The sequence below is a fragment of the Echiichthys vipera genome (genome assembly GCF_963691815.1).
Source record: "Echiichthys vipera genome assembly, chromosome: 22".
Classification (NCBI taxonomy): domain Eukaryota; kingdom Metazoa; phylum Chordata; class Actinopteri; order Perciformes; family Trachinidae; genus Echiichthys; species Echiichthys vipera.
In genome coordinates, this window is record NC_139847.1 from 17,155,262 (window position 1) to 17,173,444 (window position 18,183).

At 41.0% G+C, this 18,183-nt stretch overlaps 3 protein-coding genes across 4 annotated transcripts; all 3 read left to right on the forward strand.

Annotated features, from left to right (window-relative positions):
• Positions 1-81: 81 nt before the first annotated feature.
• On the forward strand, positions 82-7,489 carry LOC310963730 (ubiquitin thioesterase OTUB1-like; the record flags this gene model as incomplete). Its single annotated transcript, XM_083936645.1, has 7 exons — positions 82-163; positions 1,332-1,393; positions 2,892-2,990; positions 3,201-3,319; positions 3,911-3,995; positions 4,399-4,593; positions 6,908-7,489. The coding sequence occupies 7 exons, from the start codon at positions 82-84 to the stop codon at positions 7,103-7,105; spliced, it is 840 nt and encodes a 279-aa protein (XP_083792771.1). The 3' UTR covers positions 7,106-7,489.
• A 744-nt stretch (positions 7,490-8,233) lies between these two features.
• cskmt (citrate synthase lysine methyltransferase) lies at positions 8,234-11,135 on the forward strand. 2 transcript variants are annotated; one of them, XM_083937346.1, is made up of 2 exons: positions 8,234-8,361; positions 9,399-11,135. In XM_083937346.1, exons 1-2 carry the CDS (start codon positions 8,283-8,285, stop codon positions 10,073-10,075), a joined length of 756 nt encoding a protein of 251 aa, XP_083793472.1. In that variant the 5' UTR covers positions 8,234-8,282; the 3' UTR covers positions 10,076-11,135. The 2 variants fall into 2 exon arrangements, with proteins under 2 accessions (XP_083793472.1, XP_083793473.1); XM_083937347.1 differs by having other exon boundaries at positions 8,263-8,400.
• Positions 11,136-11,483: 348 nt separating this feature from the next.
• Positions 11,484-15,481, forward strand: LOC310964060 (macrophage mannose receptor 1-like). The gene is made up of 5 exons (XM_083937049.1): positions 11,484-11,675; positions 12,574-12,954; positions 13,049-13,405; positions 13,948-14,045; positions 14,177-15,481. The coding sequence occupies exons 1-5, from the start codon at positions 11,636-11,638 to the stop codon at positions 14,306-14,308; spliced, it is 1,008 nt and encodes a 335-aa protein (XP_083793175.1). The 5' UTR covers positions 11,484-11,635; the 3' UTR covers positions 14,309-15,481.
• The last annotated feature ends 2,702 nt before the right edge of the window (positions 15,482-18,183 follow it).

Here is an 18,183-nt window from a genome sequence, read left to right on the forward strand (position 1 = left end):
TGGTCTACCTCTGTTGTAAAAAACAAATCCAACAAAGACAGAATAAACACATAAGACACCCCCGGAAGTGTGTAATGAGTGATGTCATGCAGGAGGAGGAAACAGATCTCGATAGCTAAGATGGCGGAGGAGCAGCAGGAATCATCACAGAGGGAGGTGGAGGGTGAGAGAAACAGTCACAGCACTAAATATACAACTAACAGCGCGCTAATATCTCTTGAAAGTGAAGTCCACAGCCACACGAGAGTCCGCTCGGTGTTTCGGCCGCTGTCCCCTCCGTGATAACGGGGTTTCACATGCAGGTTGAGGGGGAGACAGAGGCCAGGGCTAACGTTAGCGCAGTTAGCTACAACCGCTACACAAAGAGAAAACGCTCGTTTAGTCACTGACAGGGCGACAGTTAGTGACAGTCTCGGGGTTTTTGACGCAAGGAAATGTTGAAAGCATTAAGCTCACTATTAAAGACGGGATATTCCCTTTTAGGGTGCTAAAACCAGCGTATTCGTCGAGACTATAACGTGTTTTGTTTTCGCACAGGTCGAGCTGACTGACGTTAGCTGGTGTTGTGGATTAAGTTGTGCTTCTGTTAACTTCTGACCAAGACTGGGTGCGTCTGTGGTTGCTTATGGCGACGACATGTAATACAAATTAAGAGTCATCGTGAATACTTTGTTATTATATTCAATATATTGCATTTTCAAATTCTTTGTATTGTTATGAACGCGATTGCATTTATGGTTTCACCAACTCCTCCGTCTCTTTATAATGTCAATGAAATAAAAGGCAAATACATCCACAAAAACAGTTCGTTTTAAAGAATGTATTCGTTTTCAATAAAGTGTCACTGTAAGCATCGTTTCTGCACACATTGTTAGGCCTCCTGGTTCGTACAGACTAACCGAGACAGCCAGATTTATTTGTTTATGCGTGAACAAATGCATGGATAGTGTCCCAGGAAAATCTGTGTGCACATGCAATAAGCTCCTGCAACTATTGTGTACAACTTTATTCAGCTCAAACTGTTTCCTAACTTTAACCCCGATATCCTTATTTAACAGTGTACTTTCCTGCTGTTTGCTGCTGCATGCTGTGTTGTAAATCTGCACCACTGATCCTCTGACACTGTAACACCACAACCCTATAGCCATGTCTCCACTCGAGTTTTAACCTGACCAATTTTCCATTCTGATATGCTTCATAAACACTGGCCCTGATCAGACGCAGGCCTTCAAATCCAAATGCCAAATACACTTTTTGCCATGGTGGTGGTCTCTCAATCTCTGTTTTTTTTCACCCTGAAACCGAATTAATCTGTCCCGCTCCTCTTTCAGGAGTGAACTGCCTCGCATATGACGAGGCCATAATTGCTCAACAGGACAGAATTCAGCAAGAGGTGAGAAATGTGAGCAGCAGGATCCAAAAGTTTCAGATTCCAGTGATTTCTGATAGTTAAACGTCTAGAAATGTCTGCTTATGTGTGGATACAGCTGAGCCCTTCATATGCAGCTGTCAACCCCATAGATGATATCTAAGTGATTTACTTTTATACAATTTACAATTGATATCTTTGTTCATGACCCTACAGTTCATGGTACTATGAAATTACAAACTAGAGTTTTAAACACAGCCTGTAATAATCAGTAACATTGACTTGTTAAGATAACTATGAAACTTGTTTGCACAGACGAGACCTATTAAAAAAACAAGTTATTTTATAATACAAACATAATACATCCACAACTGCAGTGGACGTTGTTGATGTATACATGCATAGCTAGATTTTTTACGACTATTTAGTAATCTTTGTACAGACTACGATTGGTCTTAAACGGGCCCCAGGGCTAAAACATTAGAGGTCATAGTATTGTGAAGCTCCTACGTTGCCAGTTCTTTTTATCAGTACTGTTTTGGTATAATTCATTATCATGCTGCTTCATATCCTCTGTCTGTGTCGGGCTAAACTGTTCAATCTACACTTATTAGTGTCAGTGCAATAAAAAGCCAATACTTTATCAATACACTTGTTCAACAAGCATAAAGGTCTTTTCAGACAGTAAGTGCAATCAGCCTGCGAACCCGCTTGGAACTGCGGGGTCTCACTACGCTCTTAATGTGAATCGACAGACAGACAAGAGCTCTTATTGTTCATAGTTGAAGTTAGTTGAAGTTTTTTATAGCCTAGCTTAACTTAAAACTATAGGTTAAGTCACACGACCTGACACATCCACACATGTAGAAAAGCAACATTTCTGTCTGCAGTCTGTCATCCACTGCTGCTATGTTTTACACAAGTGCTCAGCTCTGCTAATAGAGAATTATTACAAACAAGTTCAAACAAAAACTGTCTCTGTAGTCTAACTGTTTAGTTTGCCATGTATCTTAAAATTGGGCAAATTCTTGTAAACGTTGCTGCTGTCTGCTGACATATAGTGACTTTGCTGTTGTAAACACTCCTGTTGCTGCTCTAGAAACAACTTTTTGTTATCCCCAAAGCAATTTCAGTCAAAAGCAATTGGACTTGGTTATTTGTCTAGGAAGACGTTTCACCTCTCATCCAAGAGGTCCCAGTCTGGTCAGGTGCGTACATGAACTGATGAAGCCTCTTGGATGAGGGGTGAAACGTCTTCCTAGACCAATAACCAAGTCCAGTTGCTTCTGACTGAAATTGCTTTGGTAATAACAATGACCTGGACAAATGAGAACATGCACAGGCTCACTTTTTGTTATATTTAAAACATACATTTTATTTTTTTAAAGTAATTGAAAAAGAACAGATAAAGAATCAAACCTACGAGTGTGGATAAAACCCTAACAATACCCATCCCTACCCATGAGTTAATTTTCTTACAGTGCATGCACTCATTTCCTTCTTTCTTTTTGTGGGTGTGTAGATAGCCAACAGTAACCCCTTAGTGTCGGACAGACAGGAGCTGGCAGTGCTGCAGAGGGAATACGCTGAGGATGACACGGTTTATCAGCTCAAGATCAAGGTCAGTCAAACTACACTTCCTGGTCTGATGTTACTGCACCCACACCAGGGTGCATTTCCTCCACAGTCCAGGGTGTCATTTTATCCTGAGCCACAACATCAAATCGTTTGTTCTTTACATACTCACATTTCCTTGTTGTTCTTCAAGTTTCTGCATTTGATTGTCTTAATAATTTTTTGATTTTACTTTTTTCTTCTCGTTTTGTTGCAGGACCTGCACAAAAAATACTCGTACATTCGGAAGACACGGCCAGACGGGAACTGTTTCTACAGAGCCTTTGGCTTCGCACATCTCGAGTCGCTGCTAGATGACAGCAAAGAACTTCAGAAGTGAGTCACACGGCTGCACTGTCCTGTCCCTATTCTCAAGTTCATACTTTTGTCACCTTGGTTCATTAAAGTCTGGTGTGGCACAATTTTCACACCTTTTCACGGCTGCATCGATTTTAATATTTTTCTTTTTTTTAAGTGTTATTCAAACAGGACAAGCACACTGCTTTCGCCAGATGACTGATTTTATCTTTAAAAAGATCTTTTTTTAGCTCATTTTCAGTGTAGCCTGCCATTAGCCCAGTCAAGCATTAGCTCTATAAAGGGCCCAGCAACATTGATCGATCACAAAACTGTGTGAAAACAGAGGGAAGTTATTTGTCTTGAAATGAACCTTTAATAACGCATTTGTCCCTTAAAACAGTACGTATTAGCTGAAATTAGATAAGAGAGTGTAACATCATAATACACCCAACTAATCGATGATGAAACTAGCTGCCAACTATTTTTGTATTCAGTTTAATCGATTAGTTGTTGCAGTGTTTGTCTGTCCTGTCGGCACTGTTTCCCATTATTCTTAAAATCTAACAAACACTACGGTGGCCGTTATATTCACAGGGTTGTTTAAATACGTTTTTTTGTGTCTTTTAGGTTCAAAGCAGTTGCAGGCAAAAGTAAACTGGATCTGGTTAATGAGGGCTTCACTGAGTTTACCATTGAAGACTTTCACAATACTGTGAGTTTCTTGTACAAGTAAATTATACATCAATTGTTTATTATTGACGGTCAAACCCTCAACACCGAAGTAGCAAATAGAATGATATTGTTTCTTTCATTGAAGTTAACAGGAGCTTTTAAAAGTGATTTCATTGATGGCTTTTCTGATCATTAATAAAAGCTATCTTGAGTCTCACAGTACATACAGTATATCTTGTATCCCGTTGTATTAAGAGTGTGATGCTGTTAACTTTAATTTGCTCGTTGCCCTGCCAACTCTCAATGGTCATCTGCCAAAGCACCTGATGTATTTGGTCAGCTGGAGCGGACAGGCGCACTAGATTTGGCCAGTTGGACAGTAATTTGACAAGCTGGACACGTACATATTAATCTAATGATATAAATGATGTCTTTCCTCCAAGTTCATGGACCTGATTGAACTGTGTGAGAAACAGCCAAGCCTGCAAGAGCTGCTGAACTCATTCAACGACCAGAACGTGTCCGACTATGTGGTCGTGTACCTGCGGCTGCTCACCTCAGGCTACCTGCAGCGAGAGTATGGCTTCTTTCAGCATTTCATAGAGGGAGGACGCTCTGTCAAGGAGTTCTGTCAGCAGGTGGGTCTTTAAAACTTTCACTTTGATAAACTTAAAATAAGTTCTAGTTCCTCAGAAAGACTCTAGACATCAAAAACCATTTTCTTCTTAAAATAAAAGACGGTCACAACCTTGGAAAGTGCCACAAAACTAGAGTGGGGTTGGTTTTAACTTCTTATCGTTTGGCTTTAGGGGGTAAAGGCCTTTACACACTGGTGGCGTGACGAATAAATGACATGAAAATGTGAAATACTCGCCTGTGAATATTTCGTATAAAAACTATTGACACCAGCAGTGATGCAAATTTGCAACAGAAAAGGTTTGAATATTCGTCCGGGTCAGGGCGGAGGTCCTTCTGGACGCTGCTGGAGAGAGAAGAGAGTGAAAGGAGAAGTTGTGAGACTGATCAGAGGAGAGATAAAGTTTAAGATCAAGATATGTGTGAAGATATCAATGTAATTTACAGTTTTCAGTTTGAGAACAAATAAAGACCAGCAGAGGAGTCCCGTGTCTTGTTTCTGCTGCTGAGTGGAGTGATGGAGGTTAGCTCCGGACACAAAATAAGTGTCTACTCATGGGATTTCTGACCACTTTTATTGTTTTTTCTTTTAGTGAAATGCTCTTAATGAGTTTGAGTTCCTTCTGGTAAACAATTAAATAGTGTGTGTGTGTGTGTGTGTGTGTGTGTGTGTGTGTGTGTGTGTGTGTGTGTGTGTGTGTGTGTGTGTGTGTGTGTGTGTGTGTGTGTGTGTGTGTGTGTGTGTGTGTGTGTGTGTGTGTGTGTGTGTGTGTGTGTGTGTGTGTGTGTGTGTGTGTGTGTGTGTGTGTGTGTGTGTGTGTGTGTGTGTGTGTGTGTGTGTGTGTGTGTGTGTGTGTTATTGTGAAATAGTTTTCCATCTGAACCATGGATGTCTGAGGTCTAGTTGCAGACCTCTGTGTTGTTGTCATGTAAGCCTCATGAGTAAACAACACAACGTGATTGGTTGTGGTTTTTTTTGCATGAAAGCTCAGAAAAATCGACCCTGATCCGAAAAAAATAACGCTAATATTTGCATTTGCTGTGTGAAAATCCTCATGAGAAAAACAACAGTTTGAAAAAAATGTATTGACATGGAAAATAAATCCCACGAACAAAAGGCCCCCGGGTCGTAAAGGCCTTAAGGGTGGGGGGCGGCATGGTAGAGGGGAGATAGCAGGTCAACAGTAGAAGTCACATGGAAGTGGTGTACATAAAGCTGGGAAGGTTAACTCGAGTTGCAGCTCAGTACTGTGTCAGGTTCTTCTAGTCCTAAATCTGTAATAAATAGTGTTTTATTTCTTTAAACGTTGACATTTCAGAGTGAATAACAACTGAGAACATTATGATTGACGTTAGGATGCCAATTCACATGCTCTGCGTCTCAAGTTTTGGTTGCAATTTTTGGGTTGATACACCCAGACCTTGAGGAACACCACAGAAAAATCCATACTGTGATTTGCTACCAAAAACTTTTTACATTTGGAGGTTTTTGCAAGAATTGTATTTTCCGGTGATCGGATGACGAGCACGTCTGTTCCTGAAATGGAATTTTTTCTTAGTACCAAGACTGTTTAGGGACCCCAGTATGAGGGAACATTTACAGGGTTCGTACGGGTGCTTGACATCCTTGAAAACACTTGAATTTTAATGTTGTGTTTTCGAGGTTTGAAAAGTGCTTGAATTTTGGATAAAGGACTTGAAAATGCTTGAAATTGTATCTGCATTTCTCCCACAGCAAAAAGCTGCAGAATAGAAATGTAATTCATTTCTTATCCTTAGGATTTTACAAAACACAATTTTAGTTATTTATAGCATAATACCATGTCTTTAACATGATAAAAAAGTTAAATAATCGCTTCAATTTGTCTGTATTTGTAGACATATGTAGTTTAACACAGCTCTAAGGTGCTGGAAAAGCTTGAAAGTGCTTGAATTTGACATTGGAAAAGCTTTTCAAGCCCTGTATTTAAATACACAATTTTAGGATGGGTCAAGATAACACATTTGTACAGCTTGAGAAAAACAGCGACTTTTACCTCAGAGTTCATCCGATTATTGTAGACTGTACATGGCTGTAAAGGGGGGACTTGTGGGTAACCATGGAACCCATTTTCATTCAGATATCTTGAGGTCAGAGGTCAACGCACCTCTTTGAAAATGGCCATGCTAGTTTCTCCCTCACCGAAATCTAGCCCAACTTTGGAGCGTTATTTAGCCCCCTTCCTGACAAGCTAGAAAAATGCATTTTCCTCATGTTCAGTGCTGTGAAAACAAACTCACACCTAATGTGCTTTTTTTTAATGTTTCTTTTTCAAGGAAGTAGAGCCCATGTCTAAAGAAAGTGACCACATTCACATCATCGCCTTAGCCCAGGCCCTGAACGTATCCATCCTGGTGGAGTACATGGACAGAGGAGAGGGGGGAACAGTCAATCACCACGTCTTCCCCGAAGGAGGCGACCCGCGCATCTTCCTCCTCTATAGACCTGGCCATTATGACATCTTGTACAAATAACACTCCCGGCCACAACCCACCTCATTCTCCCGCTGCTGTACACTGCAGCGGCGGGTTAAAAAAAATTAACTTCAGCAGCCACGTTGATGAAGCATACATCTGTGTATGAGATTACACTCGTGTATTTAAACAGAAAAAAAAAAGATAAAACACATTACATGCCTCCCTTGCCCCTCCCACCCGTTACCCCAAGTTTATCCTCATTCATCACAAAATGGTTAATTAAAAAATCTTTGAAAAAATAGAAGTGACTCCAGGCATTTAGAGTTGTACAGGTTTTTTTTTCTTTTGTGGTTGTAAATGTTATCTACTTGCTTTATGTTGGATTCTTTTCCTTTGTTACACTGCGTTTCATTGAGTTTTATTAAAGGGATTTACATCTTATTGCTTGTCATTATTTCTGATTAGTATTTCTGCAAGAAGTGATTAGATTTCCAGTGAATCGCTTACATTATTTTTTTGAAATAGTGAAAAGTTACAATTCCCCTGAGCCCAAGATGACATCTAATAAGCCCCAAACCAAAGATATGCACTTAGTGGGGCGGCTGGGAACCGGAGGGTTGCTGGTTCGAGAGTGTGGACAGTTGATCTCTGGGGCACTGCTGGGTGGCTGTTGAGCAAGGCGCCAAACACCCAATTGCTCGGGGCGCTGATCCATTGGCAGCCCCCTACCTCTGACATCTCTTCATTAATTGCATGTATATAGGTGCTGTTTGTGCATGTGTGTGTTTGTATAATAGCAGTGTTCAAAAATTGAATTTCCTCTAGCGGGATTAATAAAGTAATTCTTCTGCTAAAATTCTGAAAAGCTAGAGGCACATTTGCTTGTGAAATGGCAACAAATAACTTAATTTGAAAAAAAAAAAGATCATATTTTGCTACTAAATTAACCAAGGAATACTTTCCATGACACTGCCTGCTATAAAGCACACTGATTAGTGACGCAGTAGGACTATCAGAGCCAGATTAGACCGTTAAACTAGAGGAAACCTGCTCCTCCATTCACACATGCGCAGTCGCGTCAATGCTGCGCAATCAAAGATTGATAACAAAAGAAGATGCTCTCTCGCTGCCGTTTTCGTGCACGCCAATAGTGGCTGGTACCTAGAAATCCGCGCAGAGTGAGAGCTCCTTCATTGTACGAGTGAAGACCAAGGCAAGCGAAGTCTGAGGGAAAATGTTTCCGCTGACAAAGCCTCTGACATTGTCAGGCAGGAGAATAGCAGCGTGTGTACGACATCACTCCTCTCTTACAAGTGCGTTCAAACCAACATGTATTATCTAATTTTAGAGAAGTAGGTTCTTTTGACTCAAATGTTTCCTTACCGCACGGCTACGTCACTGCAAGCTAGCTAGCAACCGCAATGGGTTAGCTGTAACGCTATATGACTGAGTTAATTTAGGAAGTTATAATTTTACTTGCGTGTGCTGTCAGTTGTAGATGTGTGCATGTGTGTTGTTGTTTTAGCTTACGGAAAACTTCCAATTCATAAAAGAGCTTTAATTTGGATACGTAGCATCAGACTACAGTCAGCAGTTAGCAACACCAAGCTAAAACTAATGTAGTCTTATTACAACCGATGATACATAAACGCTTCTCATAAGAAGTTTCAACAAAAACGGAACACTATAACATTCACTAAGGCAGGATTTGATGCAGGGTTGTTCTAAAAAAGCAGTCATTGTAGCTCTGTTTACCTGCTAACTGATGCTTGTAGTAAGGAGCAGTGTGATTCAAGAAGAAGAACAATTACTTTGTTAATCCCGCAAGGGCAAATTACATTTTTTTCACTCTGTTGTTATACATGTCTCTCTCACACACACACACACACACACACACACACACACACACACACACACACACACACACACACACACACACACACACACACACACCTTATATACATGCAATTAATGGAAAGATGTATGTTGCCTTGGTGGCAATGGTCCCTTGCTCAACAGCACCTCGGCAGTGCCCAGGAGATGAACTGTCACCTCTCCAGCCACCAGTCCACAATCCATTCATGGTCCACACAGGGACTCGAACCGGCGACCCGACTGTTCCCGGCCGAGTCACCTTTGGACTGAGCTACTGCTGCCCCAAATTCATTTTGATAAACCTGAAATCACGCAGATTTTCTTTATGTGGAATTCAGCAGTGGCTTCCAAGGACCAAAGGAAATGTCTTAAATCAGCATGTGCTCTAAGGAAATACTTTTGTGGTTAGTTGCATTTGTGTTGTACTGTGTTGTTCACTTACTAACTTGTGATATAATCCTGTGTTCCTGCCCAGCTGAACTGATTAAAAACATGGATAAGAAAGCAACCTGGGACCGCTTCTACGCTGAGAGCAGCAGCGGGACATCCACCTTCAAAAACTTCGAGTGGTTCTTCGGCTTCGACGCTGTCCAAGATTTCATCATGCCCCTCTTGCAGACCAAGTCCCACTCGGATGTTTTGCTCCAGGTCCTGGATATGGGCTGTGGTACTTCGGCTTTAGGGCCCTGTATTTACAGACACTCTCCTCTCCCAGTCCAGGTCACTTGTGCAGACATTTCCCCCATAGCTGTGCGACAAATGCAGGAACATGTCCAAGCAAAAGCTATTCAACCTCACAATCCTTCCTCTCGGCTCGACTTTGTAGAGCTGGACTGCACACAGCTTCACAGGCGCTATGGCTGTGGCAGCGTGGACCTTATAGTCGATAAGGGCACCACAGACGCCTTGTTGAGGTCTAAGGAAGGGAAAGAGAAGGCCAGTCTGATGCTGAAGCAGTGTTTAAAGGTGTTGCGGAGCTCGGGATCTCTGCTCCAGTTCTCCGACGAGGACCCTGATGCCAGACTGCTGTGGCTGGAGACTGAGGCACAGGAGCCGGGGGTGATGGCAGCAGATGTTGGGGTGCAGGAGGTTGGGGAGCTTAGGGGAATGTCTTACTACTGCTACCAAGTGACTCCTCGCCCTATTGTATAGCAACTTTCATAATATTAAATAAGTAAATTATTGAAAATGATTGTAAAAAACGAATGTGCTTTATTCTCACTCAATCATGCCTCATTGGTGATTTTCGTTTTTTGTCTTTGAAACATTATGTGTAATCTAATACAATTACACAGTAAAGCCAAATAGGTCATCATGCACCCCATTTTTAAAAGTTGGAGGTGACAAGACTTAGAAAATAGAAGCATTTAAAATTCTAAATAAAACACAACTTTGACAAAGCATTTAGTACAGGAACCTGAAAACACATGCAGCATACAGGAACGCCTTAAAGAATTACTTTTATTTATCCCGCAAGGGAAATTAAATTTTTCACTCTGTTATTATACAGGTTACACACACACAGGCCCGAAATAAACACACATGCACAAACAGGACCTATATACATGCAATTAATGGGGAGATGTTGGAGCGAAGGGGCTGCCAATGGCTCAGCGCCCTGAGCAGTATGAGATTTGGTGCATTGCTCAACAGCACCTCGGCAGTGCCCAGGAGATGAACTGGCACCTCTCCAGCCACCAGTCCACGCTCTATCTACTGCCGCACCCCAACACCCAAACAAAAAATGGAGGAGTATGGGACACTAAAAACGTACAGGGCTGGACACCTGGCATGCTAAAGTTGGATCTTGTCCATGATGTTCAAAATATACTAATGCTTGCATAGTTCAGATATTATCGGCTGCACTAATATGTAAAACAACGTGGTATGTTGTGGTATTGTTGATGGGGTATATGCACAGTTTAGGGGGGGTTTAATGTGCCGGTGTGCCCTGGTCCAGACAGACCTCCAACTGCTATGGATGGATGGGTTCTGTGCAGGCCTGACTCAGGACTCGACAGGGCAGTTTATTATTGTTGGTCTCCACTGGAAGGGCACCGTAGAGGGCGTGTTTTCTACATCAATAAACACGACAACGCTAACTTGAGGCTGCAGAAGTCTGAATTATTAAGTGGTTGTCTCGCAATGTTTTTATTACAAAATTCCCCTCTGTTTGTGCCCCTGGACAATTTTCCCCATGTTGAGATGCAATGGAAGGATAGGAACAAAAAAACAACAAAAGTCTACTTACACTGAAAGTGCAATAGGAAGGGGGAAAATAAATAAATAAAAGATATAAATACATTCAAACTGAAATAATCATTGCGCGATTAAGATTGGTGATTTTATTTTGACTTCATTTTTAAATAAAAAATCCAAAATAAATAATAATAACACATCTCCCGTGCATAGCTGCCCCATTATTTACATACTAGATGCAAACGTGTTTGTCCATACAATGATGTTTGAAAGCAGCACTGTGATGATGGTTTGCTGTGGTTACTCTGACAGCTATTATTGTCTACATGAGCAGTAAACATTTACATTTTCAGACAATCCATAAGCCTGCTTTTTGCATAAGGAGATAACAGATCTGTTATCTTAGTCAGTAATACAATAGGGACTCACTGTCCCTATTTGCCTACTGGTGTGAGTTTCCTTTTAAGGGCCAAACATGCTGTACAATGAGCATGCAGTCCACAGAGCAGCACCATGATGGAAAGGATCTTGCTGGCTGTCTTGTGTCTCGCAGGTCAGTGTTGTTTGATATTGTCAATGTCTGATTGCTTATTATTGTCTAAGACCTTTATACTAAAATAATAACAAGTCACAGTCACGAGTTCAGTGGTAAGTTTGACAATATATTTGAAATATCTCGATTATATAGTTTCTGAGTGAGACGTCTAGAAATGATCTGCATTAAATAAAAGTATTAAAATATCATCAGAAATATGTATTATTATTCTAATGATTATATAACATGAATGATTGTTAAGACTTATGCATCGATGTGTAAGCAATTAATGTTAAGGTGGTTTGAACTACTTTATCCATCCATCCATCTTCAACGGGCTCGTGGGGAAGAGACTAGAGACAGACAACCATTCACACTCAGATTCACACCTACGGGCAATTTAGAGTCATCAATGAACCTAACACCTGTACGTCTTTGGACTGTGGGAGGAAACCGGAGAACCCCGAGAGAACCCACATAGACACGGGGAGAACATGCAAACTCCACACCAGGAACCAGGAACCCTCTTGCTGTGAGGCGACAGTGCTAACCACCACTCCACCGTGCCGTCCCTAAACTACTTTATATACAGTTTAATAATTTAGTCCAGTTAACAAGGGTCAAGGTCCTCCAAAGACTCACAAGATCAATCTGAGGGCTTGTGACATGATTAATTCGAGAGGAAATAGGCAAAATAATAACGGAGAACTGTATTTCTTTTGGCCGTAACAGCTATTCAAATGAGAAGTTCGAAGGGGAAATGTCTTTTTAATGGAACTGTTAACAACTCAGACATCTGAAACATGACGAGGGGCCCCAATGTCAGAATTACTCACAAAATGAAAACATAGTTTGAGCCACTTACAGGTTAAAATAAATGCATGCAACCTTTCACAAACACTCATTCCCCCCACAGGCTGGAACATCTGCACAGGCCTTGTCCGTCAGTACCACTATGTTGCTGAGTCAAAGAATTGGACTGAAGCTCATAACTACTGCAAAAACATATACACGGACCTGGCCACCGTTGAAAACCTTGAAGATGTGAACCGACTTAGGAAGACAGTTGCATCTTCTGGCTACAACTCTGAGGTGTGGATCGGCCTGTTCACTCGAATCCAATGGAGGTGGTCAAACGGCTACACAGGGAGTGGCGCGGAATATAGGAAGTGGGATAATATTGCCGACAACGAGCCAGATTTTGCCTCATTTGGTCAGTTCTGCGTGGTCATTGCAAGTAACGGATTGTGGTGGGATGATTTTTGCACTTATAAATACAACTTTGTCTGTTACAATGGTAAGGATATATTGAGGCGTCATTTCATTTTGGAAACTATATTTTGAAATTTGTTGTGTGAACTCAACAGTTTTCTCCCAAACTCTGAGTGCAGGGTCACAGCTGCATCCTGAGTTCTTTTTTGTGCCCGAAGAAAAGGATTGGCCCAGCGCTCAGAGGTACTGCAGGGAGAACTTCGTAGACCTGGCCACCGTGAGGAACAACATCGAGAACCAGCTGATCACGAACTTGGTGCCGAGTGGATACGCATGGATTGGTTTGTCCAGAGATCCTAACATGCAATGGTCCGATAAGAGTGGCTTCTCATTCAAATACTATTCCCCCCAGACAATATCAATAGACTCGATGAGCATGATGTGTGGTCTTGCAGCTTTGGATGAATCCGGAAAATGGACCATAAAGTCCTGTAAAATCAAATTACCATTTGTCTGCTACAGCGTCCCTCCACCTGGTGAGTGGTTTACCTTCCTTCAGTCGAAGAACTGAAGCGACATTGTATTCATTTACATGTATGAGTTTGTTATTACAGAGGTAGTTACAGAGGTTATTCCAGGAGTAGGAGGAAATAAAGGGGACAGAAGGGAAGGAGTGGGAGCCACGCACTGTGCAATTAATGATCTACTCTTACACACCTGGACCCTTATCTTCTTCTTTTTGGTGCAATAACTTTATCCACCACTTAAGTGCAATAATTTAATCTTACTGCTTATTTCTGTCATTTCCTCTACATATCACTTATCTGATTTAATTTTCTGTGAATTTCATTTGACCTGTACTCTTATATCTACCTCATATATATTGGACTAAGAGTTAATTACTTACTGTTTATTGTTTTTTCTATACTTTCTGTATTTATTTGACTTAGAGTTTATTGTTTATCTTATACTGTATTTTTTTTATACCTCCCGTGTGTTTTTGTAAGCTGCTGGAAACACAATTTCCTTGCGGGAAGTCTAAGTCTAAGCATGTTTGTTTATCATCTCTGTGTCCAAGGGACGGTGGTGAGGAGGGTAGTAAAGCTGGAGATAAAGCTGGACGACCCCTCTTTGGATCTGAATGACCCTGTTGTGAAAGCAGACATGCTAAAAAAGGTGAGTCTCCAAAATCCACCCTGATATACTTTCTGGGTCTGTGTTCTTTGTTCTTGTGTCTCCGTAGATAGATATTTCCAGTAAGCGACGACGATTGATGATTCCTAATGGCTATAATCTGTGTTCCCCAGCTCCAGGACAGGCTGAAGAAGAACGGAGGGAGTGGAGCCACCCTGAAGTGGAGAGAGCAGCCTGATGGGAAGGTCTTCCACAAGAAGGGAAAACGTTCTCAGAAGACATCAAGAGAGAAAACCGAGCTCTGAAGTGGAAGTCCAACTCTACTCCGGACACCCACTGGGATTTTCTTATAGGTTATAAACACACCGAGTTAACCACAATGCGTCCTGTAGACTGCCATGTAAGACTTTGTCATTAATATAATACTTAATACTGTGTGAAATATTTGAATGAAATGTGATTATTCTCCTTAGAGCGTTTTAACCACTTACCAGTTTCTATAAGGTCTGGGAGAACTGACAATAACTGAACAATATATCTATATTATTATTTAGTAAAATTATATCACTTGATTTTTCTATTTTAAAGGATGAATTTGTCATTCGTTTAGAACTAAACTCACTAAATGACAGTGATACCAATACACACGGTCTTCCCTGGTCTCCCCTGACTTTTGTATCTTTTAAATGAATACCTATTTTAAATGGCAGGTGAACTGAGCTCTTTATCCTGCGAGGGAATGAAAGCGCAACACTGCCCTCTCTTGTTGATGTGAGAACATTGCCTCTAAAAACCATGTGTAGGAACCATAGAGGGAGAGAAGAGAGGCCAAATGAGCTATGGGTAAAGTAACTAATGAAATACTGTATATTTCAGTATATATGTGTAAATACAGTAGAGTGAACGAGGACAGCCTGACTGGGGCTTAAAATCTTTTTTGTTAATCTAAATAGTTTCAAAAACATTTGCACCGTTTGTTATCTCTTTAACTTAAATAAGATTAAGAGTCCCCGAGATCCCCGGTGACATCAGGGCAGCAGAAGCTCTATCTTCCTTCACAGACTCCACACTCACCTGCTCAGACTGCACCTTGGCCCATAAAATATCATGCAAACCTATCTGCTATTGTCTCTAGAGGTAGCACTCAGGTGAGCATTACTCCAGCACTTGTCTGTATCTTTATGGGTGAATGCACTTAGTGTAAGTTGCTTTGGATAAAAGTGTCAGCTGCATGTAATGTAATGTGACATTGTGCTAATGATGGTCCCCATGATGCCTTTACAAGCACCACGTAAAGGAAGGTGTTATTCCACGGTTGAGTTGGGCGGCAGTAGCTCAGTCCATAGGTGACTGAGCTTGGAACTGTAGGGTCACTAGTTCGAGTCCCTATGTGGACCATGAATGGAGCGTGGACTGGTGGCTGGAGAGGTGCCAGTTCATGTCCTGGGCACTGCTGAGGTGCTGTTGAGCAAGGCACTGAACCCCCAACTGCATGGGGAACTGATCCATTGGCATCCCCCTCGCTCTGACATCTCTCCATTAACTGTATGTGTATAGGTCCTGTTTGTGCATGTGTGTATTTCGGGCCTGTGTGTAACGTGAATAACAACAGAGTGAAAAAAATTGAAGTTATTGAAGAATAAAGGAATTTTTCTTCTTCTCTCTGAGCACTGACATGGGATCAGTTTCTTTGCCTACTTTCTTAGCCTTGACAAACCAAAGCAGGAAAAAAATGTTTTCCCTCTCAGTTGTACCACTTCCCCAGCTTTCCATTAGATGGTGGAGGGAGAAGATGGATGAAAGGAAATAAAACAGAATAAGTGATGTGAGGGAAATCCCACTTTAAAATGGAATGCTTTCCACTGAAACAGAGTCATCAGTCAATTCTAGGGCGTCCTGTGCCTGGGTCAGCACAGCCTTTATACTGCTGCTTTCCCGCAGGCCTCCAGTGTAGTGGACAGCATCCTCTAAGGCAAAGCAACAATGGTTTGGTGGAGTGGGTCCTTTCCCTCATCTGTGGCTGACGGGGCTGTTGGCAGACTGCCTGTGTCTAGACGTCAGGGCGGTCGGACAGTTCATGTTTTGCAGCCTTGTCTCTGTGGAGGGAAAACATCCTCTGATTCTCTGAGCATCCCTTCATCAGCCACTCCTCCTATGTATGGTTGTTTATACTTTGCTTTTTTACTTTCCTGTAACTTTTTCTCGCTGTGTCGTAGCTGCTGTTGCCACTACTCATCATTGATCATGTTTGCCATAATTATTATCATTTTCATATTCGATCACCTTAGCTGTGCTTGTTTCTACTATTCTGCTGTATTAACTGCCATAACATATGAGTCATATTCACATTACTACAGATATTATTTTAGTTACTGTTACTCTTTGGTTGCTTTCATCTCTGGAAGTGTGTCTGTCTGTTTGTCTCTCTCTGTCCATCTGTCCGTCTTTTCTCTCTTTCTCTCTCCTTTTCTTCCTCCCCAACCGGTGCAGACAGATGTCCGTCCTCCACAGAGCTGGGTCTGGGTCATAGAGTGTGGTCTTTACCTACTCTGTAAAGTGTCCTGACAAAACTTTTGTTATGATTTGGCACTGTAAATAAAATTGAATTGAAATTGAATTGTCAAATGTTGTGGTTGCTCTAATGATATAACTAGTTAACCAGAAGTTGTTGGTTTAAACTTTGAGCTAAACTTTAATGTGCGTCTGAGTCTTACACTTACTTATCTTATTGACCTGTATAATGTTGGTACATGTCAGCAAACAAAATGAGGATTTTTTTCTGTCCATTCCCAATCAACCCCAGTTAGGATTAGATTAAAACATGCCACTTACGGTTCTTGAACTGAATTATGCAGAACATGTTGAGCTTAAACTTTCATTATACCAACATTTTGATTAAATCAATTAGTTCACTTACATTAGAAGCATTCCTTTGTCTTTACCACAACTTAAATGGCTATGAAAGGAGAAAATATCTAATTCAACATATTTAATATGTACATCATTTCCCACTTCATCTGTATTTGGAATGAATGACTTCTGGGACGCCGTTGTTGTTTACACACACAAATAAAAAAGTAGTAAACCCACAGGTGTATTTTATTAAATATACACCTAATTATTGAGATATATTTCACAACGTGCTCACAGAGGCTACAACACTAAAAATAAACAATACAGTCAAATTATCTCTTTAACTGATGGTTCACACATGTTTGTTTTTGAGCAGAATAGATGATACCGTGGATTAAAAACTTTGACATCTTGAACACAGTCTGAACACACCGTGAGAGCTTGTGCCTGGTGCTTAACTTTTTAAGGGATTACTTATGAAATGAATAACATTTTGGGAATGTGCTGTGCCATATTAAAGGTCATTTACATTGTCTAAGTAATTGGTGTTATAACATTAATTCAAAATTGCCTGAATACATTGGCTTAGAGACTCACCTATGTACTCCAATACAAATTGAGGTTCTCTGAGGGTCCTCTAAATGGTTTAGTCCGCCCATTACGACACACACACACGCACACGCACACACACACACACACACACACACACACACACACACACACACACACACACACACACACACACACACACACACACACACACACACACACGCACACACACACACACACACACACACACACACACACACACCACAGACACACACACACACACACACAATGTCAAATATCACTACTTTTCTGAAATGCTGACATTACAGAATGTGGTTAAAATGGACGTCAATGAACCACAAAGGTGTCCAGAGTCAGTATCTTGAGCAACATAAAAATGCTAATGCAATCAAATACATTTTTTGCTAATCTTTGACATATGACAAGACTCTAATCACCAGTAGAGCTCCACCCCCCTACTGTTTATAATATGGAAAATAATTAATCTTTTGTCTTTGTTTTTTATAAATAATTCAAACCTAAAATAATTAAACATTCATTTAAAGGGTTAGAATCCTAAAAATGATTGAATATTTGATTATTTTGATCAGGGCTGAAGTTGATTAAGGGATTCAAGCAAAAAAAAAAAAAAAAACAACAGAAAAATGGCATTCAAAGGGTTAAAGTCCTGTAACGGATTGAATGTTTGGTAGTTTTCAGCAGGTGTGAAGTTGTTTCAGAGGCTATGGAATAAAAAAGTAGAAACCGTTATATGGAT